This window comes from Epinephelus moara, chromosome 24 (genome assembly GCF_006386435.1).
Source record: "Epinephelus moara isolate mb chromosome 24, YSFRI_EMoa_1.0, whole genome shotgun sequence".
Classification (NCBI taxonomy): domain Eukaryota; kingdom Metazoa; phylum Chordata; class Actinopteri; order Perciformes; family Serranidae; genus Epinephelus; species Epinephelus moara.
The window spans coordinates 14,283,465-14,306,393 of NC_065529.1; the positions used below are offsets into that span (position 1 = coordinate 14,283,465).

The following is a 22,929-nucleotide window of genomic DNA, read 5'->3' on the forward strand; positions in this document are numbered from 1 at the left end:
TCTATGACAAACCCTAGACATGTACATCTTTACAAACAGTGCTGGCATAACAGTGATAGACATAACATTCCCTTTATATATTATCACTTATAATGTACAATGACAGACACTTATCATATGACATGTTGTCAGTCTCTGCAGAGGAGGAGTCATTTCTCTTACCCCCCACAGAGGAGGGTAAGAGGTTGAAGTCAGTTTCACAGATGTTCAAAGACAATGCTGCACTGCAGCTTATGAAGTGATAAAGGAACTCAGATGTGGTTTAGACCTGGTGCAGGTTTAAAAATAAGTCCTATAGTCACGAGATCAATTCTGAAACCAACATGGCAGCTATACAGAGAAGCTGAAGTGGAGGAAACCTCATCTTATGATGTGTGTTTAGTCTCATTCAGACACTTGTCAGCAGAATTAATGTGGAGCTGTGCCACAGCTGTCAAGGTGACATGTATATGTATTTCTCAGTGTTAGTGAAACTCTAACTTACTCCTAAGTTGGTAAAAACATGTCTCAAACAGCATGAACCTTTTTCTGCTCCTTAGCAAAAAGCTGAAGTGACCACACCTCAATAAACTCTGAATGAATTCTTCGACCACAGAAAGCTGACAGTGAAAGTGTGTAAACATCTGTTTGTGCATTTCATGTTCAGCACAAACTTTAGGAGTTTTCCTCTAAGCCACCAAGTTGGACGTCATGAACAGGCATTTCCACTATGTCCACACACACACACACACACACACACACACTGTTGTATTTGCCCTCAGTGAAAGGGAGTAGGCGGTGTAGTAAAGCCGTGGAGTTCACATTCTGGGGAAACTCCCAGTCCACATGAGCTTGGGAGCAGCGGCTCCAAATGGGAGGAATTTGCTTGTGCACAAGACCATGACAGCTGCTGTTTGGAACAGTGGGAAGAGCGGGGCATTCACTGTCATCAGTTCAAACAAGGCAAACGCATTGTTTTCAAATCAGTCAGCTGGACTTCTTGTGCGTGTTTATCTCTTGTCTGCTAAGTTGTTGTCGTGATTTGCATCACTGCTGAAGCTTTTGCATGTTATTAGAATCAGAATCAGCTTCATTGGACATGCGTGTGTGCACACACAAGGAATTAGACTGCGGACAGACAGTAGTAATTCAGGTTACTTACTGAGAGATTGCTGTCACACACTTTTTAATAGACTTAAACTAACAAAGTGTATGATGTCAGATACAAGCACAGTGGTTTTAACATCTTTTTACCTATAATTTAGGGTTATGTACATATAATACAGATCAATTTTAAAATCGTGGACAGATTTCCTGATCAGCAGATGGATTTATTAGAGTTATTATTAGTATTATCTTTTGAAATCACGCTAAAATCACGCATCTGCGATTCTAAAATCCTGCGGTTGGTTTGTTTACCTTCACACCACAAATTAACCCCACCACACCTTTTCAGTCGGTTGTTTAGTCCACCTCAGGGATCAGCTGACAGCTTTCACACCAGCCTGAGTAAACTGTGTTTTTTTTTTTTGTTTTTTTTTTTTGGCACGTCTATTTATTTCGTCACACCCAGTATTTCTGCACAACTGCAGATGAAGATTAGGCATCACTAATATTATTAATATTACATTATTTGTAAAATGAGATTCCGGTAGTGGCTGCCGAGGATTGTTTCTGACTCGTGTGATCCAAACTTTTTTAACGGTGTTGCCAAGGTTACAGCCCTGGTCCTTTTTGCACAGTGACTGTCAGTCACACCGAACTTTTGTCTGGGACCATTCAGATTTTGAATAAAAAAATCCAAACACTTTTTTTTTTTAAATGTTCAGATTTTTTTGTTTTGCCATTTCTGTTGTAGCATAATGGCTTATAGAATTAAAATAATTAAAAATAATTAAATAAAATAATAATAATTATTTGATCATTATTTTGTGCCCTTTGTGGATTAGCCTGCAGCCTACATGTATTTATGTTGACGAGAAGTTAAATTCATTAAAGACAGTTTAATAATAAAAAAAAAAATCATTTAATCTGATAAAATCACTTTATTCAAACTGAGGATTTTGTTTGGGGAGTTTTTTAAGGGTGATGATGTAATAAAATGTGACAACAAACATCTGAAACATCACTTGAAAACTAGAAACTTCAAATTGAAAAATGAAATGCCACTGCATACAGCCCTAAACTCCATCACCTGAAGCACCACATTTCAGTCTTTCAGTTCTACAGTGGTCACACGTCAATGTTTCTCTCCAGTCAAGGGCCTCGAGCCTTACTTCATATCTCATACAGTTTCATTTCTCTGTGAGAGACTTTTGCATCAATGATTGCATTCTAGTCACAACGAGCTTTCTAAGAAATAAGTAGCTGCAAAACTTTGAAATGTTTCTGATGTAATCTGTCAAATGTAGAAACAATTCTTACATGAAAAGCACAGGTGTCACTTTAACCAACGCTTCTCTCACAGCAGCTGTAAACCACAGCGCTAAAATATCGAATGCTAATGCATTTACAGTGAAGAGGGGTATTTATAGTTGACTGTCTGGTGTACGCACTGTGCTGTCCTCCACCATCCTGTCCCCTTGTCCTGCACTTTACTGTATATGACAGCCTGGTGCCCTTCTGCTGTGGGCCATGACTCATTTTAAAGGACTGTTTTAGTGTTTTTTTAAGGTCCATATTTCATTTTACTACAAATTACAAACACTTGCTCATGGCCATTATGTATTTTAGATTTTAAATGTGTGTTTTTTTATTCCACCACTGGTTTCTGTTCATGTCACAAATCAGATAGTTGATCGACAGACAATTTTTCAACAACTGTATCAAGGATCAGTTAATTGTTTAAGTTATTTTATGCTTTTCCATTTCATTGACCAAATGATCAATGGAGAAAAAACTGTCAGATTAAATGATCGTATATATATCATGGTCAGTTGCAGCCCTGCTGTCAATGCAGTGACCACTTTGTAACTTACAAAACTAAAAACAGAAGCCTACATGATGTCACTGTGACCGATTATGAAACTCAAGTTTCACATCTCTTTCAGGTCAAGTCGACTGTTATACTGCAGGGAAATAGAGAGAAAACCTAACAAACATCTACATTCTTTGGAAAATGGGTCCTTTAAGGTCACATTCCTAAACATTAAAGAAGTATTTCTTGTGTTGTTTCAGCTGTGTTGGGGTGGATGAAGATGACGCTCCAGATATTGACATATATCACTGTCCAAACTGCGAGAAGACCCACGGCAAATCCACATGTGAGTACCAAGCTGTAGTGACTGAAGTGTTAATATCTCTTAACTAAGAAAAAGTGAAACAGCTGCTGTGGTGATGTGATCCTCTTACTTCTTCTCAACTTTCTGTCACGTGACGTAAAACTCTCAAACAGATCAGACTGTTTGAAGGAAAACAAGATTGTATGTCTGAATATTTCCTGATGAAGTGATTTGCTGAAGTCAATTCTTGCCTTGTGGTGCTGCAATGTGAGTGTTTGTTTGTTTGTCTGTTTTTTCTGTCCTTCAGTGAAAAAGAAAAAGAACTGGAGCAAACATGACACGGGGCAAAGCACAGACATCAAAGCTGTTCAGAACGGCAGCCAGGTTTTCATAAAGGAGCTTCGCAGTCGGACCTTTCCAAGGTAAAGACATCTTAGACACCTTCTGACACATTTTACTGCACAACTGTCAACACCACAGATGAGGTAATAGTGTGAGATAAAAACCTTCTTTATAATTGAAATAGACTTAACACTCTCTAACTGGGATCAGATTTAAAGGATCCAATTCATGTTGATTAGGCCTCTTGAAATTTCATTAGGGACTCTTGAATATTCCCCTCCTGTCAATATTATTCCTCACTGTGTTAATAGTCCCACTAGGGGGCACTGTCTGATAACTTTACAAGATCTGCCTTCAGATTGTTTCACGTGTGCACAGTGTTCCCATCTCATTTTATTACTTTAACTGATGAAAAGCTTCTGAAATGCTTCAACACACACTACTCACACTGGTCTCTCTGGTTGTGTGTGTGTGTTCCAGTGCTGATGACATAGTGGTGAAGCTCGCCGGCACTCAGCTGACCATGGAGTACCTGGAGGAGGTCGGCTTCAACGAGCCCATCCTGGTTCCGAAGAAGGACGGCCTGGGCATTTCCATGCCTGCTCCCACCTTCTACATCAGTGATGTGGAGAACTATGTTGGTAAGGACCTCAGAGACCACTGATGCTGTCACCTCTTCCATCTCTGTAACTAACTACAACTGTTACAGCACTACTGTAGTGATTATTTGTCCTACACCTGCTACTGCTGCACCAACTATAACTACTGCTGCTGATACCAATACTTGTTTAGATACTACTACCACCGTACTACCACTATCACTGCAGTCATTACCACTGCTGCAACTACAACCACTACGAGTGATGCTACTGTCACTACTCCAACAACTACTGCTGCTGCTAGTACACCACTGCAACTATTGCTTTTATTGCCTCTATTACTGCAATATCAGCACCTCTATTTGGGCTATTTCTACTACTGTACTGTTATTACCAGTTCCCTGATGTAGTGTTGCTACAACTAATACTATCAATACTACTGATACTATTACAACTTCAATTATTACTATTAATATCACAACAATTAGTGGTAGTATGGTGCATGTAAACCATCACAACTACTTCTACTTTTACTTTTATGCCACAATACTACTGTTAGTGTATTAACTACTAATACTGTTTCTTGCTCTACTTCTTCTACTATTATAGTCACTACTACTGCTGCTACTGCTGCTATTATAGCTGTAATTATTTGTACAACATCTACTGTATGCACTGTGGCCGCTATTAGTACTGTTACTGTCACCGTTATAGGTACTAGAACCACTGTTGCTGCTGCTAGTATTCTACTGTTACACCACTAGTACAACTACTGTGGCTACAGCCATTAATGCAATGGTCACCACTGATATTACTGCCACTACTGTACTAATACTACAGCTGTTCTACTGTAGTATGACTTAAATTAATTTCATTAATACCCCTACTACTGTTGGGTTCCCTGTTTTACTACAAGAACTTTTACTGTTCCTACTACTATTTTAATACAACTATTACTGCTGTAACCACACAACTACTTCCTCTAAAGCCACTAGGGAACAACAATTAAAGACACAAGGTGTGCTTTGTACAGTGTGCACATCTTGAGTGTCTGTATGCAAAGTAATAGCTAACTTATAAATTAATGCTTCATCTAATGTTTGCATTTTAATTTTACCTTTAACACAAGATCTACTATATTAAAAAAAATCTACTATACTATTTTCTTTTCAATAGGGGGCGCATTTGTTCTTTATGTCCCCTGTGCATTGCTGCTCACTGATGAGATCACTTGTTACTGCTACAGACATATTTTGCTCACAAGTTTCCTGTTTAGAGGAAATGTTTAACCTGTAGGTGGTTAGTTTGTCTTCTTGTTTTATTGTGTCTTCTGTGTCCTCTATTCTTGTCTCAGGTCCTGATGTCGGTGTGGACGTGGTTGACGTCACCAAACAGACAGACAGCAAGATGAAGCTCAAAGAGTTTGTCGATTATTACTACAGCACAAACAGAAAGAAAGTGTTAAATGTCATCAACCTGGAGTTCTCTGATGCAAGGTACGCAGTCTGGGTCTGATGTTTGACATGAGGTGGGGTTTGGCTCCTGAAGGTGGCACTCTGGAAAACTCCTGCTACTAATTTCTCTTTCTGTTTTCCTGGGACAGGATGAACAGTATAGTGGAGAGTCCACAGATTGTGCGGCGGTTGTCTTGGGTAGAAAACTACTGGCCTGATGACGCTCTGCTCGGGAAGCCAAAAGTCACCAAATACTGTCTCATCTGTGTCAAAGACAGCTACACAGACTTCCACATCGAGTGCGCTGGCGCCTCCGTCTGGTACCACGTCCTAAAGGTGCGTCACACCTCTGGTTAGACCTGTGTGTTGAGTCAGGATCAGCTTTGGAACAAAAATAGCTATCAGACGGTCAGTGTCGTCTGACTCTGACATGATGAGAAATATTCAGATTCTTTAGAGGAAATGTGGGATACATTAAACTCTGTGTGTCATATGACGACGATGATGATGACGCCAGAAAATCTGGTTGTGTTTGTGTTTGCAGGGAGAAAAGATCTTTTTCCTCATCAAGCCCACCTCTGCCAACCTGTCTCTGTACGAGCGCTGGAGGTCATCGTCCAATCACAGCGAAATGTTCTTTGCTGACCAGGTGGACAAGTGTTACAAATGTACTCTGAAGCAAGGGCAGACTCTGTTCATCCCATCAGGTCAGAGCCACACTCCGGTCATGATGAATATAGCTGAACACGGTTTAGAGGAACTCTTAATAATAGCAATGACGCATTTCCATCATCAGAGCTTTTCTACAGGTGCGGTGCACTAACAGCTGTATCTGTTACACCCAACCAAGCATCATTTAGACCTACAAAGTGATTTTAAATTATAGTAGAGATCAGAAAGAGTCCAAACATACCAAGTGTGTATAAAATGACAAGGGAAACATTTAATATATTTTAATTTAGTTTGATATAATACTTAGTACTGAAAGAATTAGCTGACTTCTCAGTGTTGAGAATTAATTCATCATTGAAGTTATTCTTCAAGCAAAAATGTTTAACATACTTCTTTTTACTTATTTTGGTGGTTGAAATGTGATGGTCTCCTCAGGTTGGATCAATGCAATACTGACTCCGGTCGACTGCCTGGCGTTCTCTGGACACTTCGTCCACAACCTGAGTGTGGAGATGCAGATGAGGTTTGGACACCTGTCATATTACACACACACACAGCCTTTATGCAACCTTGTCGTCGTCTTGTTTTTACTCTAATTGCTGTGATCCACCGTGCCTCCTACAGACAGTCAGGTCCTAATTTGGGGGATTTAGTGTGACTTCAAGACATTGCGTGTTTGGCCTCAGCTGATCTTACACAGTAGTTTCCACTGGGTCCTCATTTAGGACTTGTTTTTAGCTCCAAATTCCACCAATCTGTTTATGAATTCTCCACATTTGGAAATACCTTGTGAATTGCATAGTTTGTTGCAATAAACCTGTTGGTAATGCATGACAATGTTTAGCTCAAACATCTTGGTTTATTCTCCTCAGAGCGTACGAAATCGAGAAGCGGCTAAAGGTCAAAACTCTCACCCCCTTCCCCAACTTTGAGACAGCGTGCTGGTATGTGGGAAGACATCTCCTCGAGCGATTCAAAGGTAAACTCTTAAATCAGTTTGATGTATTCATAGATTACATTTTTTTTGCTCTAATATGTGGTATTTTAGGGTAAACATAAGAGCTCATTTAACTCACCATTGCTCCAGAAGAATGCACGAACGCAGAGAAAACACAAACACTGTCAGAGTACGGCTGCATGTCTGCTGCACAGATGACGAGCTGGATGCTCTAATATTATTTCAGTCATTAAATCGGTGAATCGCCGAGTTCACAGATGATTAGCTTCAAAAGGTTTGGCCCAGCTAGAATCACTTGCTCCATTACAAGCCTGTGTTTAAACTCCCCTCAGCTGGCTTGGGCCAATTGTTTATGTTTCCACTATTTTCTGTCTATGTGTGTGTGTGTTCAAGCCAGATTGCTGTTATTGTGTGTGGTGCACACTACTTGTAACCCACAAGTCCTCGCCATTAATATACCATTATTCTTATTAACTTCAAGGTGCTGGAAAAAGACTCACTTTACCGCTGCTGGTATTTTGCCTTGATGTTATTAATAATTTCCTGTTTTCAGTTGATAAAGCTACTTAGACATTCAGACTGCGCGTTTGCTGCCATAAACTGAAATTAAAGAGGAAATCCACATTAGAGGTGAATTTGTATGATTTCACATGAATCAGGGCTGTAGTTGATGTAGTTGAATCTAGACTGGTGAGTCTTTGCCAAAAGTTACAACTAAAGGAGTTAAGTCATCAAGACTTTTTGTTAAGCACTTTGTGTTGCATTTCTTCTATCGAAGGTGCCATATAAATAAAGTTTATTATTATTATTATGTTTACAAAGAGGTACGATGTGGAGGGATGCCACCAGCAGTAAATAACCGACTTTGCTTTGGTTTGTTTAAAGGACCATATCAGGAGTTTGCAATGGAGCCTTGCCCATATTTGCATATTGCAGATATATATCAGTATCTGCAAATATGTCAGCTAACCAATAAAGATAAGTTTGAGGTCATGCAGAAACACTGAACCCATTATATAGTTTGTCTCAGAGAGAGCACTGACAGTTTATTCTTCAACTTTAATCCAAAAAAATCTACATTTTTTTAAGGGATCCCACAAAACCCAAGAATTGCCACTTTTTTTTTTCTTTTTTCTTTGATTGCCAGATCACAAGTTAATTATTTTGTTATCTGGAGAAAACAAGCTTCGTTATCTCCAGATAATAAGATAATCATGTTGTTATCATAAGACAACAAAAGGTCGTTTCCTCCAATTAGGCGACTCACAGTGTTTATCAGAGATCAGCTGTGCCATGCCAGCATGCATCCATGGCGTCTTGGCAACCGTAGCAACTGACTTAAGCTGAAAATGTCAGATCAAAGAGCGCCCATTATTGATCGAGGCATCAGACTTTACTTCAATCAAGGTCTAACAAGCAGAAATTACATTTTGTCTTTCTGTCAGAGATAACATTCACATCAGTCCTGGCTGTGCTGTAACTGCTCAGGATTTATTAGAGCAGCTGCTGGCTGATGCCGAGAGATGGGAGTTGGTCAGACTCTCATCTTTGGCAACTATTAAACAACACTGTCTGCTCTGATGACGTAACTGCAGCAATCAAAACTACACATTTATGCTTTGACGTCTGTTCAGATATGAATCCTCCCCGACAGTCATGACAGTGATCTTAAAGGCTGAAATTAGATGTGATTAAATGTGGCAGACACTTATTTTGGAGTTCTCCATAATTATCAGTGATCTACAGAAAACAAAGGTTGTTTTCTTTTGATGAATTATGTTGTTATCTCGAGAAATCAGTCTTTTCTGTTCTCAAGAATAGACATAAATTAACCTGTTGTAATGAAAAATCAAGTTTTGTTATCTCGAGATAACAAAATAATTAACTTGTTATCTTGAGACAATGGCATTAAAAATGTAATTGCAAATATGGCCATCTTGGCTTCCATAGATTGCTATCCAACATGTATAGTCAAGTCAAGTGTTTATGTTTCAAAAATGAGTACTTGCCGATATATTAACAGGTTTATCAGACAAATATTGATATAGGCCTTAAAACTCAAGTATAGGTCAGGTTATAGTTTGCAAACCTTTAATTTTAAACTACAAGTTATGTTTTCTTTACATTTTTTGCTGACTTTTTAAATCAGTGCTCAGGGCATTTGTTTGCTCTTTCATGCAAGTACACATGTTAAATGCAGTTCACTGTTGTGGCTGATGACAAATACAGAAAGTAGTCAGGAAATCAAAGTTTATCTGTTTTTCCTACACTTTCAGGAAGCCATTCATTTCCAGTCATTTCTATATGGTGCACAAAATCAAATATTAGACTTGGGCAATACATCATGCTGAACACGTACAAAGTGAGACTGTCATTTACACTCTGTGCAAATAATTCGCACCTCAGTAAAGTTTTTCCAACGTTGTTTTGTCACGAGTAGTTTTTAGACAGAACGCAAATATCAACAACAAAGCAATTTTTTGACATGGCTGATTTTTTTCTGAGCTTTTACATTATGAATCAGCCCTTCATGTTGTGTGGAACGTACGTCACAACCTGTTGCATTTGTCACGAAATCAAATCACTGTCAGTATATGTAAAGACCTTAAGTTCAACAAAACTACATAGTCACATATGAAGTGTATACTGCATGGTATAGTAGTAGTATATAGTATATAAAATTTAAACATTTTTATTTCATTGTGCAGCAAACAGCTGAGTTTTCAGTCAGGAGTCACTGTGGGTCCAGTCATAGACTCACTGTAGTTACATTTGACATTTTGTAGCGTAGCTGACTCACAGTGATCCAGAGTGTGTGAGAGGGGAGATGTTGCTTGTGTACCTCAAGGACTTTAACATGTCACTCAGCTGTTTGGCTGCTCAGCTCTGGTCCATTTTGGTAACAAGACAGTTTGTCCAAACACACAGTCGCCGAGCTGACAGAATCCAATAACCTCACATGGTGTCTTTGTCAGCTCATCTGTCCTGGTGTTTGTGAGAGGCTTATTCACTTACATCTCTTAAATCTCTGCTGCACCAAGCACGTACGCTGTTGTTAATGGCCTCTCAAAGTTTAAAAGTCGGGATTCATTCAGTGATAACATTTGCATTTCTTTTTCTGCAGGTTTACATAAAGCAAATAAGCAACCAGCCCCATACCTGATACATGGTGCCAAAATCATCAATGGAGCCTTCAGAGCTTGGACTAAGAAACAGGTGTGGACACGGTAGAACATGTGTCATTCGTCCCTCCAAGCTGTTATGAAAGTGATGTCAGTTTTTTGTTTGTTTTCCGTGTGACAGGCCCTCTTGGAACATGAAGATGAGCTTCCAGAGAACATGAAACCATCACAGCTCATTAAGGATCTTGCCAAAGAGATCAGACTGTCAGAGGTATTCTCATTTATTTTTGGCATAAACATGACATGATCAGCTGTTCTCTATATGTTTTAGGTACACTTAAGAGACGGTTTCAATTTTTACATCAACAAGGTAATGTTGTTTGGACGTGCAGACTGTTGCAAGGAAAGGAACGTCATTAAAAAGTGACATGGACAACATGAGAGTTTTATATGTCAGCTTTATTCCAGTGGATTTAGTATGAAATAATCTGTGACATGTGGTTTTATGTCCCGGGCTAAAGTTAATGTTAGCTTCTCCAGCAGTCTTACATAACGCTATGCCTTACCTAAAGTTAACCCAGTCAGCCTTATATTTATTTAGCTAAGTTAGTATTTTAACCACAACAAAAACAATACAAAAAAACAATATCAGCCATAGACTATAAAATAATAGATGTAGCCTCTGTGACTTATTGGTTTGTGGAATCCTATTTTGTAGCCTCAAGTATGGCATTTTGAACGCTGCCATCTTGTTTTTGTTTTGTTTTTTGAGCCAGAAGTGACCATATTTGGAGGGTGGAGATAACCCTAATGCTAGCTGCTAGCTTAGTTAGCATGGTGCATTTACAGTTATGGTTAACTGTGGTAATGCTAATTTTTGCTAGCGAAAAACAGGTTTAAAACCATTAAGCAAAACGTTCCAATTGGAAAAACTGAACATCTCCTTGGAGAATCTTTTGGTATTGAAAACACACTAAAATAGGGACAGCTACGGCTACATCCACACTCTGTGAATCTGGGGTTACACCCATGGTTATGTTACCTAACCAACATTGTTGCTGTGGTAGTGACTTGTCAACATATGGCATGCACCTGTCACTTAAAGTAGCTACTCCCTTAATTATACATAATTTTAAGCCTTAATAAAATGTAGACAGATGAGTTATATAAAAATTCACCCCCTGTACAATTGTCATGAATGTAGAAATTAGCTATAGAGGCCAAAACTTTTTTTTTTCACCAGGCTGTAAACGTGTTTATTTATGCTATGAAGTTGGGCATTTTAACATGGAGGTCTATGGGGATTGACTCGCTCGTGGGGAGCCAGCCTCAGGTGGCCATTAGAGGAACTGCAGTTTTTGGCACTTGTGGCTACAATTTTCAGCCCTGCAGCTTGTATTTAGCTGGCTGACTGTTTCTTAACAAAAGTGTCTTAACACCACTTAGAGTCAGGAGGTTCCCAGACTTGAGGCCTGTATTTGGACATCAGTTTAACACCAGAACTTAAGTTGGATATATTTTTATTCTATTTATTAATGTGAAATAAATAAATTCTTGATTTATATCTGTTTTAGGACCATGAATTAAACATGACAAATGTCAAAACAGTCATCAAATCAGCAAATATTGAGACATTTTCACTTGATAGATAAATAATGTCTTTAATTAATAGTCAAAATTGTCACTGATTTCTTTATTTATTTTTTGGCGATCAATTAATTGATCAATTAACTAATAATGTCAGCCCTAGTTCAGTGGGGTTTGATCACTGATTACAAAATTATATCACACTTCTTAATTCTTGCTTTTTTTTCTAGAATGCAACGAAAGCCATTAAGAGCGAGCCCAGCATTAAGGTACCTGTGGAGGAGCCCCCATCCACCCACTCCGAGCCTGAGGAGCCCGTTTCCCCGGCCCATGTCCCCTCACCCAGCAGAGAGAAAGCCAGAAAGAAAGCCTCCAAACCCCCAAAACCTCCCAAGCCTCCCAAACCCCCAAAGATGCCCAAGGCCCCCAAGCCTCCAAAGGTGCCGAAGGTCAAGGAAGGAGGGAAGAAGAAAGCGAAGAAAGCGAAAGAGTCGTCACCGCCTCCTAAACCCTCCAGCTTCGCAGCTCTCGAGTCCCATGCAAAAGACATCTTGAGTAAAATGGACCAGCCGAAAAAGACGAAGGTAAATGGATGATAATGTTAGCCTAAATTAAACTGTTCTCATTTTGTGGAATGATTACTTGTATCCTTAGTTTTCGCTTTATGTGAGCAAGTTTGCATCCCTACTAGCAGATGCAATTGTAACCACTGTAAAAGCAGCCCTTTGTTCCTCTTGGATGAATATTTCTGTTAATAATCGTGTCTTTCTTCAGGCTGTTAAGAATGTCCTGAGTATGTCAGAGAAGGAGATCACAAAGCAGAACAACGTGGAGAAGTTTGAAATCAGAGAGCAGAATAAAAACAAGACTGAAGCAAAATGGAAGTATAAGGTAAGACCATTTCAGCTGACTTAAACTAATGGCTGCTTGTTACAGGCCAAAGTAAATAATATCACAATCCTTTCAAAGCTCAAATAAACCTTTAGTAAAGAAGACTCAAACAGTCGTGAAGGTTACAGGCTGAGCAGCTGGGCAGAAAGAAATGTAGGATCATCCAAAAGTGATTTGCACACTTCACTTCAAAGCAATCAGCAAAAATAATGATGTGGCCCGAGTCGCACATTTGAGGCCTGCAGCTCATCAGAGCTGCTCCAGAAACATCCACCCTCCCAGAGTTTACCTAATGGAATTACGCCACGTCCATATCCACTGCCTTCCTTCCATCTAAGTATTTACATATGCCCTCATCATTTTTTTAAAAAAAAAGAGTTTGTTGTATCATCATTACTGAACAACAGGGGGAGGCTTTTTTTTTTGTGAGAGCAAAAGTGTAATTTTGTTGAGCGGAAGACGTTCGATGGCTTTGGTTTCATGGAAAATTCAATGCCAAACTGCTGTGGAATGCCTGCAGTCCCTCCAAGGATCTCCATCCCACTGCTCCTTCACATCAGGCCAAACATTTGCAGATGGAGCAGAGACCCTGTTAGATATTTAGCAAGGTCACCAGAGACCACGTCTTCATGTGTGATCACTGTTGATTCATGTAGAAGTTCACAACTCCTCTGTGTAGTGCGCAGGGCAATTAGGCCCACGCAATTAAAAATTAAAAGAATGCATGAGACAATGTGAAATGTGGGTTTCAGGTTACACCCCCTTGTCACATGCCTTTAATTTGAGGAGTCAAAATGGTTGTGGAGTGAATATTTGAAAATGTATATTCTTGGATTTCACTTAATTATACAGTCTGCTCAGTGGTGATTTTTATGGCAGCCGTTTTGCATTCCTCTCAGTGAATTTGGTTTAGTTTAAAAGGGGTCAGAAAATATCATAAATGAGATTCATCTGTGGAGATTAACATCATGATGATTTCAGTCTTTTTAACAGCAGTGTTTTTATTCTAATCAAATTACCCCCTTCTGCTATTTTACAGAACAGTGATTATATTGTGTGTCTTAAAATGAGTCGATCAGACAAGTAATGATAATATGATTTTGAGTTTTTCATTTTTGAGTCAAATAAGAGGCGTTAAAGTTTAAACAAAATGGTTCTGAAGACACAGTGATCTTGACACGTTAGTCCGTTTGCATGATTAAAGGCTGTAAATTGATCAGTGTGCTCTGGTCCTTTCTTCTCTCGGACATTCTCCGTCCTTGAGCTGAGAGGCTGATTTGTCCGCATGCTGTTTGATGATGTGTGGGGGACCCTGTGTGAACCAAACAAAATGACCTCCAAGCGTTTACTTGTTATGTTATATCTACACAATGATGTGCCTGGATCTCAGCTAATTAACTGCAGTAGCCATTTGTTGACAGCTTCAGTATATGTCTTTATGCCTAGCTCGGTTTTTGAATTTTTGAATTACGGCCGATGTAATGAAATAAGTGGAAGGCGCAGTGCACAGTGCTGAAGAGATGAGATACTGAATGTTTGAGTTTATTTAAAGTACATTTGAGGAGTCAAAAAACTCAAACAAGAAGGAAATGTGTTGAATTGTATCACGCTGATTGTTAGAAATTATGTAATACAAGCAGATTCTAAACTGAACATTGGTGAAATTTGAATGGTCGGCAGAAGACAATAAAATCTGATTTACCAGAACTATTAGAAATGTTATTCATTTAGGACAAAAAATAATTGTTATGGAGGAGATAGCGTCCTCTGCACAACCACATTAACAGTTCAGTTTGGATATATTTATATAAATTTGCATGCATTAAAGATCAATAGTTAAAGCTACTTTGAGAAATTGTTATCTTTTTGAGAGCCAGGAAGATTTTGGATTTCTTATGCCATTATATCAATATGTAAGAGTTTAAAAATCAGATCCCATGTTTGTTTTTAACAATGTTGAGAAAGGTTCTTGTGAATTGGCGAATAAATTGTTGTGATCCAGATATGTACTGAGGAGGGCATTCTGCAGAAGAATAAACCTGTTAAAAACACTAACAGAAAATGAAACAGTATATTTTTATTAGTTATCTTCATTGGAAATGAAAGTAGTAATTAGAAACATTAAAAAATATATCATTTATGTCTTAGAGGAATCTTAAAAGAAAAAAATTCTTAACAACTAACTGTTAAATGAACGTTACCAAGCTATAATAAGAGGATGGATGCGTAATGTGGGCGAGCCTGTATTCTGAACATTAAAGCTGCAATAATTGATTTGATTTGTTTAATTTGGCTGCTTGTGGCATCGGAACAAGCTGTAAACACGATATTGACATATTATCACCTTATAAAATTGTTATGGGTAACATGTTGGCAAACACCTGCCTATTCACATGTTTGGCAGACACAGAGCAACATTAGCAGTTATTTGGAGCCAAGTTCATTGTCACTCTCCTTTTAGCGCTGTGTTTGGTCTCCATCACCTCCTGAGAAAAATGCCTGACTTGTGAGCTGCTGAATGCTCTACTTTTTTCCTCCATTTAATATATTTGATCAGAGCTTTTGGCTAAAAACAGCTGCCTGCTGCTGCTGTTGGAAACCAGGCTGACAAAACCGGATAAACAAAGAGCTAAAGAGGCTAAAATGCTCTGTAGAGTTGAGGGTAACTGCAGAGTCGATGTGAATTCTCTGTGGTTTGTCCTCTTTTACGTTAGACATAGTCATTTGAGCTGTTCTATATAAAAATACTGATAATTTCAGCTTTAAGTGAATTTTTAAAATGATGATGTGATGTTAATTTGACGTTATTTTCTTGTTAACTTTACAGAACAGTAAACCAGATTCTCTGCTGAAAATGGAGGAAGAGTGCAGATTTGACAGAACACCGCTGTCTGGCAATAAAGACCGATTCAGCTTTACTATGTCTCACAAGAAAATGCTTGGGTATGTATGGAATGGCTGTGATTGCCATATAAACGTTTCATGAAAGGTCTTTGGAGAGGAGAGCATGTTAACCGTCTCATGTGGTGTATTACGGTGATTATAGAGCTATGTGGCTATCAGCACCATATCCATTAGAGCAAATTCAAGGACTTCTCACTGTGAGTGGCCGACTGAGCCTCGCATCACTCCACCATTGTCCTGTGGTTTCCTTTTCAGCTCCAAGACGCTGAAACCTCAGACCAACTCAAGTGTTTTCGGATCATTACAAAACCTAAAAGAGGACAAAACCAAGCCAGTGAGAGACGAGTACGAGTACGTCTCAGATGAGGGGGAGCTGAAGATTGACGAATTCCCCATCAGGCGGAAAAAGAACACCGTCAAGAGAGATCTGTCCTGTGAGTATTTTGTGTAGTGTTTCAGTTTATTTAAACCATCAAACCTCAACCTCAACTCTTTTTTAGTATTGACTTAAATGTATACATGACATTGAGTTGAAAAATATGTTGAAAATCAGCGCTAAATGACTGGTCAGATTATTTACTCATTCTTTGATCCAATGATTCCTGGTCTATATCGGGGAATTTATTCAGCGTAAATGTATAGTGTATATTTTATTTTTGGTAAAGTTATGTTTTTGTCTCCACAGTGGCGATAGCCATGGCCAGAGGCATTATGTTTTCGGGTTGTCCGACCATTCGTCTGTTCGAGTCTTGTGAACGCAATATCTCAAAGATGCAAACGTCTAGTTGGACTCAATGATGAACTGGTTAGAATTTGGTGGTCAAAGATCAGGGTCACCGTGACCCTGAGTCCATCTCATTCTCGTGAACATGATATCTCAAGAAGGCCTTGAGGGAATTTCCTCAAATTTGGCACAAACTCTCACGAATGAACTGATTATAATTTGGTGGTTGAGGACAAAGGTCAAGGTCACTGTGACCTCATAAAACATTGTTTTTGGCCATAACTCAAAGAGTTCTTATGCTAATTGTGACCACATTTCACACAAATTTCTAAAAGGATAAAATGATGAAGTGATGACATTTTATATCCAAAAGGTCAAAGGTCAACTTCACTGTGACATCATAAAATTCTGCAAAAACTGAGCTGATTGTATAGATCCATCCATGTTTTCACAATCATGATTGTAAACTATAAGCTTGAATGGTTCACAGAGGCATACAGCCGTGAGGTCTGCTGTTGTGCTCATGGATTTTCCTGTTTGGAAAAACAATTAACCAATCAATGTCTTATAGGCGGGATTAAAAGTTGAGTTGCCATCTTCCAACATATTCATTTATTTACGGTTTATTGGGACAGATCCAGAAATACTGACAACAGCTAGAGCAGTGCGATTAAAAGGGGGTCAACTGAATTCAGCAAGACAAAATAAAGCACATGTTAAAAGCATTACATTAGTAGACACAAGCACAGGTTCTTTGCTGAACTAACCAGGATTTAGCTGCATTCTTTTAAGTGGTAGAGTTTGCAACTAATTTTAAATGATTGTGTAGTGAATTCCAGCACTTGTTCCTTTCACAGAAAGAGCTGTCTTAACAAAACATGTTTTGCAGAATGGAATCTTACAATTGTGCTTGAGGCTGCTCTGGTGGATCTGCTAATGCTCTGTAATCTCTTGATGTATTTGCAGAAAGGCTGAGGAGCACAGCTAGTTAGGTACACCCAGGAAAAAATAGCAACAGGGTTTCCAAAAACCATCTTTAAAAGCCCAGATAAAGCCTTACAGTGGTCAAAACATGTTGGCTTTTTTAATGATTAAGCCATTACAATGAAGGCTTTATAATATTTCCTTCCTCCTTGATTTTGTTTTGGTTTGTTTTTGCCTGGATTGCCCTCCTGTTTTTCCTCATTTTACCCTGTTTTCCAAGAGCACCCAACACATACAGAACAATCACTCAGTTTTTTCCACTGTATATTCTTCATATATATTATATGTGTCATTTTGTCATTGTCTATATTGTTATTTTATTATGTTGGTTATTCTGAACACATGACATCTATTGCATGTCTGTCCAGGGAGTGGGACCCCTTCTCAGTTCCTTCTTGAGGTTTCTTCCATTTTTTCCCATTTAGGGTTTTTGTCTGAGTTTTTTCTGTCCTTGGATCCAAAATGTGGCTCAAAGGACAGAGGGTGTCATATGCTCTACAGACTGCAAAATACCCCTAAGGCAAATTTGTAATTTGTGATACTGGGCTGTATAACTAAAATTGACTTGACGTACAAAAAAGCAAAATAACCCCCTGAATGAATAAAGTGATAGAAATGGAAATTCACTGTAATTATCAGGTGAGGTTCGAACATGTTCGCCAAAAATAGTGTTGTTTTGTTTTGAGTATTGAAGATTAGGTATTGCATTAGCACTGGTACGCAGCCCTCCCATCAATTATGAACACATATTTAACAACTTGTGTTCTGGCTGTTGCTTAATGGTGAATTCATTTTGTTTTACAGTTTTGTCAGACATCAAAGAACCTATTCAGCCAGCCAAGAAACCAAAGTTCCAACCCTTGGTGACAAAGGTACGTATCACCCGTTATGTATCTGAATTTATTTGATCATGATCCAGGGGTTTCATGCATAAGAACATGCAGCAGTGCTCCTATAAAACTAAAAAAAATTGAAAAAATTATTGGTGAATCAGGGGAAGAAGCTCTCCAAGTTGTGGACCACCACACACTGATGAAGGAAATAGCTGCGGCATGAACAGAGGAAGGGAAAGAAACAGACTTTTACCAGACTCTATTATGTTTACTAATGAGAAGCCACGGGAAACCATATCATACTGTTGTCTTAGAGTTAACTTAAGTTAACCACCCCAGGGATCCAGATCCTCTGGGGTCAGTGTTGCCAGATCAGATTGTCACTCTCCAGCCCAATCACAACTTAAACCCATCCAGTTCAATAAAAACCAGCATAACTCATACCCTTGCCAGAAACCCCATGTGAAACCATAAAACCATTACATACACAATAATACACAATAATACACATCATAAGCAAACAAAGCTTCACATCCGCATCAAATAACCAAAGATAAAATGTTAGATAAACAGGCTATTGCAACCCACACAGAGTGCTGACAGGCAACCAAATATATACATTGCAAAATGCACCTCTGGCGTTGTAGGGCAATCAAAATAAAGTGATAACATACTGACATGAAGAAAAATCCCATCAAAATTAAACCTATTTAATAACTATATGATTATGGAGGACCAAAACTGCCAAAGGAAAAATAAATAAATGACTCAGTAAATATAAATGCACCAAATACACTATGTCTACAAATGTAGACAATAATTAATGGATAAAATGTGACATATATTGATATTTCTGATATGGAAAAAGTAAATACAGAAATAAATATATTTGTGGAAATAAATATGGGGGGGGGATACAAAGGGTAAATAAAACAGAAATAATTACACATATGAATAAATACATTTACAATTTAAAAAATAAACTGAATAAAATTCAATGGGGAAAGTAAATAAATAAAATTAATACACAGGTAAATAAATAAACAAGCAAATTAAAACAGAAATATCAATTTATGTCACATTTTATCAATTAATTAATGTCTGCATTTATTTTTAATATTGTCTTTGGTGCAGTTAATAGCATTTTAATTTATTGAGTCTTTTATTTTTTATTATTACTTTATATTTTTATTAATATCTTTCTTTAAGTCCTCTTTCAAGTATGGTCCCAGGACAGGCTTTATAACTGCCGTACACTTGGTCCTGTGCATTCTGAACGCCCTCAACTCATCGTGTTGACTATTTGACAAGACTTCCACGGTACTGATGGAAGTGTGGCAGGCTGCGTAGCTGTAATCATAAATTCTCAGCATTTTTGGTTATCTTTGATCTTACCTTGAACCAGATCATGCCTTGATATTGTTTTCCCAGTATCTTCAAAATCCTGCTAAATATTGACAAAAGCAGCCCAAATTCCATCCACCAGCCCAATGCTGTTTTTCCACATCCAATGTAAGCAGAAGTAGCCCAATTGGGCGAAAATCCCGCCTTGTCTGGGGTCACAGAAACCCCAGATTTATTGTGTATCTCTTATTTTGTGGTCATTTTATTAAATGCTTAAGAGTTTGGGAATATCAAATTAGGAAGGCCTTAAGGCAGCTGTACTATTACCTCTTTTGTCTCCATGTGTCAAAATTTAAATGGTGAATATTTCAAAATACATTTGTGTTAAACTAAATAATCACAGAGAGGTCCACAGCAAAGTTTTGTCCAGAGGCCCCCTAGTGGGTTATTCTCAGTGGTGGAAGAAGTACTCAGATTTTTTACCACAGTATAAGTGATAATACCAAAGTGTAGTAATACTTGGTTACAAGTAAAGCTCCTGCATTAACATGATTTTAAGTAAAAGCACAAAAGTATTAGCATCAGAATATACTTGAAGAATTAAAAGTAAAAGTACTCATGATGCAGAATGGCCCGTTAAAAAGATTAATGTTGCAGCTGATAAAGGTGGAGCAAGGTGGAAAGGTGGAGTCAAATAACTTATTAAACTGTTGGGTGGTTTAATCTATAATAAGAAAGGACGGCAGAAGAGATACCAGCACACCACTGTAACTGGGCTAGAAGGTCCACAGGCTGAGATTAATGACTATCATCAGCATTACAATTAATCTGTAATAATGCAATGTAATTTATATGCTAATTTATATGTTGTATTATTAATCTGAATCTGCAAAGTAACTTAAGTTATCAAATAAATGAGTAAATAGTAGAATATTTATATCCTTGATTTAAATGATAAAAATGGAAATACTCAAGTACAGTACTTGAGTAAATGTACTTAGTTCCATTCCACCATTGGTTATTCTGGCAAAGGTCACATAACAAACAATGAAACTGAAGGAAGATGTTAAATGTAACAAGTTAACACATAGGGACCCAGAACGCTGAAATCCAGAGACATCACCTTCAAAACAAGCCCCCTGGCAGCAACACCATATTCCTCCGTGCCTCTCATGTCTGTTTCTACTCTGTCCCCTTTGTCCAAACTCAGAGTGTGGACTCCTCAGACGAAGAGACACTGCACATCGACACAGAGGCCAAGCCCGAGGGCAAAAGTCGCAACTCTAAGGTCAAGAAAAAGGGCGGCAGCGCAGCGGGGATCCTTGACCTGCTGCAGGCCAGCAAGCAAGTGGGAGGGATTGACTACAGCACCAACAGGTAGCCTGACCCTGCCTGACGTCACTCTGCTCCTTCAACACCAGTGGAACTTTCACATCTAAACACACTTAGGTTACAGTTACATGCACAGCGTCAGTCTCTGAGTGGCTCCCGTGGGGCCCTTTTTTCCACACAGTAAATGAATTTTAGGTCTTACCCTTCTTAATGGGGCAAGCCACTGACAAACAAATGGCCAGCTGAGCGACCATATAATTGGATGAAAAAGCTGAATTTTATAATTTCGCTCAGAGCTGAAAAATCAACTAGCGACTGAAGCAACAATTTACGCAGATTCTGTCAGCGGTTTATGTTAAGTCAATGTTTGTTTCATCCCGCCTTAATCGATCAAAGTGCTGCGTGGCTCCAGGCGCTTCCCTCCCACCTTCTGCTGTTTGCTGTTTTGCTCAGCTCTTGATGGTCTGTTTCCACCACATTGAAAGCTACAAATGAGCAATGAAAGAAGGAAAGAAACATCAGCTGAAATATGTTAATTTCTCAAATTGTTTTGGTGCTTTGAAGAGGGAGTGTGGTGAGGGCGGGAAATGAAGCAACCGCGGTTAATTTCGGCAGTGTTTGACAGTCGCTTTGCTCATTGTTGCAGCTCAGCGGCTAATAGCTTAATAGGTGTGTGACTATATTTATTTCCATAGCTGCCTCTTAAAGTAATCACAGGTCTGTGGAGAGTATTTAGGGCTGACAGTTTTGCTCTGCTCTCCCAGATTCGGTACAATTTTTAATATTTTGCCGGTGTCAAATGATAATGATGCTTAATAGCACAACTGCTGACATTTACATAGACTTCAAAGACTTTATTCAATCATTTCTCTCAGTCACTCTGCCAGCGTGTTGACTGCTGTGTAATGGCTGTGTTGTTGTGTATTTTTTATTGACGTACTTACAGTCAGCCACCTGCATCTCCCAGCACACAGGAGGCCATTCAGGGCATGCTGTCCATGGCCAACCTGTCGTCTTCAGACAGCTTGCAGCAGCCGTGGAGCAACAGCCAGTCCAAAAACAATAGCCAGTCGAAGAGCAACTCGCACAGCACGCAGGCCGGCAAGAAGGCCAGCGGAGGAGGAAGCGGCGGAGGCGGCGGCAGCAACAACAGCAAGCGGCCCACCAAACGGCTCCCGAAGAAACCCAGGAAAAGCAGCAGCATCGAGAGTCTGGATTACGATGACGACCAGGACCACATGGACGCGTGTTTCAAGGACTCCGATTATGGTAAGCGCCAAGAGCTGACTCACTCCTCTTGTTTCTGTTTTATTAGGATGTTAAGAACAGGCCAGATGAGTGGAGCTCACTGAGGTCAGGCCCCTGTCACGGGGTTAGTTTTTGAGCAAATGAATGAGAAAATAATTATCTGCCATGCCTGATTCTCGCTGTTGCTAACAGGTGCTGTTAAAAACAGATTGACCTGTGTTGGCTCAACTCAGGGTCTCTAATTCTAAATTTGGCCTTTTCATTAGAAGTAGATGATAGGGTTTGTGTTTATTTTTGCATGTCTCCTTTCCAAATCCGCCCTTTTGTGTTGCTCTAATTTGTGATTTTTTTTTTTTCCTATGGAACATTTCTTTGTGAACCCAGTCCAAACACAGCTGTTTGGACCCTCCCAGCTTGTTAATAAGCCATTATCACGAGTTGCCAATTGTTATTTTACATGCTTTTTGAACTTCTAATTAGTGTCTAATTAGTTGTTCCTAGCACGAACATTCTCGCTCGGATATCTTCATGCCAGGGTGAAGCCTTTCTCACACACTGGCATTCTTTTCTTCTGTTGTAAACAGGCCATTTTTTTTTTTACGTTGATCATTTAATTATCAGATATTAAGCATCTGGGTGGAATGGTTGTGCTGTGAGCAGGCAGAGAGAAGGGGGCAGTCAACAGCTGTCTCACAGCTGTCCCACATGCTGTCACTGGAAACTTCCACCATTTTA

General features: G+C 39.0%; 1 protein-coding gene across 2 annotated transcripts in view; it reads left to right on the forward strand.

Moving 5' to 3' along the window:
- Window positions 1-22,929, forward strand: part of phf2 (PHD finger protein 2) — a 41,303-nt gene that overhangs the window by 13,116 nt on the left and 5,258 nt on the right. The window contains exons 2-18 of one of the 2 annotated variants that reach the window (XM_050038203.1): window positions 3,157-3,242; window positions 3,508-3,622; window positions 4,023-4,183; window positions 5,496-5,637; window positions 5,745-5,931; window positions 6,140-6,302; window positions 6,703-6,790; window positions 7,140-7,246; window positions 10,350-10,441; window positions 10,529-10,618; window positions 12,165-12,518; window positions 12,709-12,825; window positions 15,653-15,768; window positions 15,985-16,163; window positions 18,242-18,309; window positions 20,825-20,991; window positions 21,914-22,215. In XM_050038203.1, coding sequence (XP_049894160.1) covers window positions 3,157-3,242; window positions 3,508-3,622; window positions 4,023-4,183; window positions 5,496-5,637; window positions 5,745-5,931; window positions 6,140-6,302; window positions 6,703-6,790; window positions 7,140-7,246; window positions 10,350-10,441; window positions 10,529-10,618; window positions 12,165-12,518; window positions 12,709-12,825; window positions 15,653-15,768; window positions 15,985-16,163; window positions 18,242-18,309; window positions 20,825-20,991; window positions 21,914-22,215 — 2,534 coding nt within the window. Of the gene's footprint in view, window positions 1-3,156; window positions 3,243-3,507; window positions 3,623-4,022; window positions 4,184-5,495; window positions 5,638-5,744; window positions 5,932-6,139; window positions 6,303-6,702; window positions 6,791-7,139; window positions 7,247-10,349; window positions 10,442-10,528; window positions 10,619-12,164; window positions 12,519-12,708; window positions 12,826-15,652; window positions 15,769-15,984; window positions 16,164-18,241; window positions 18,310-20,824; window positions 20,992-21,892; window positions 22,216-22,929 lie in introns of both variants that reach the window. The other variant, XM_050038202.1, reaches the window with a different exon arrangement.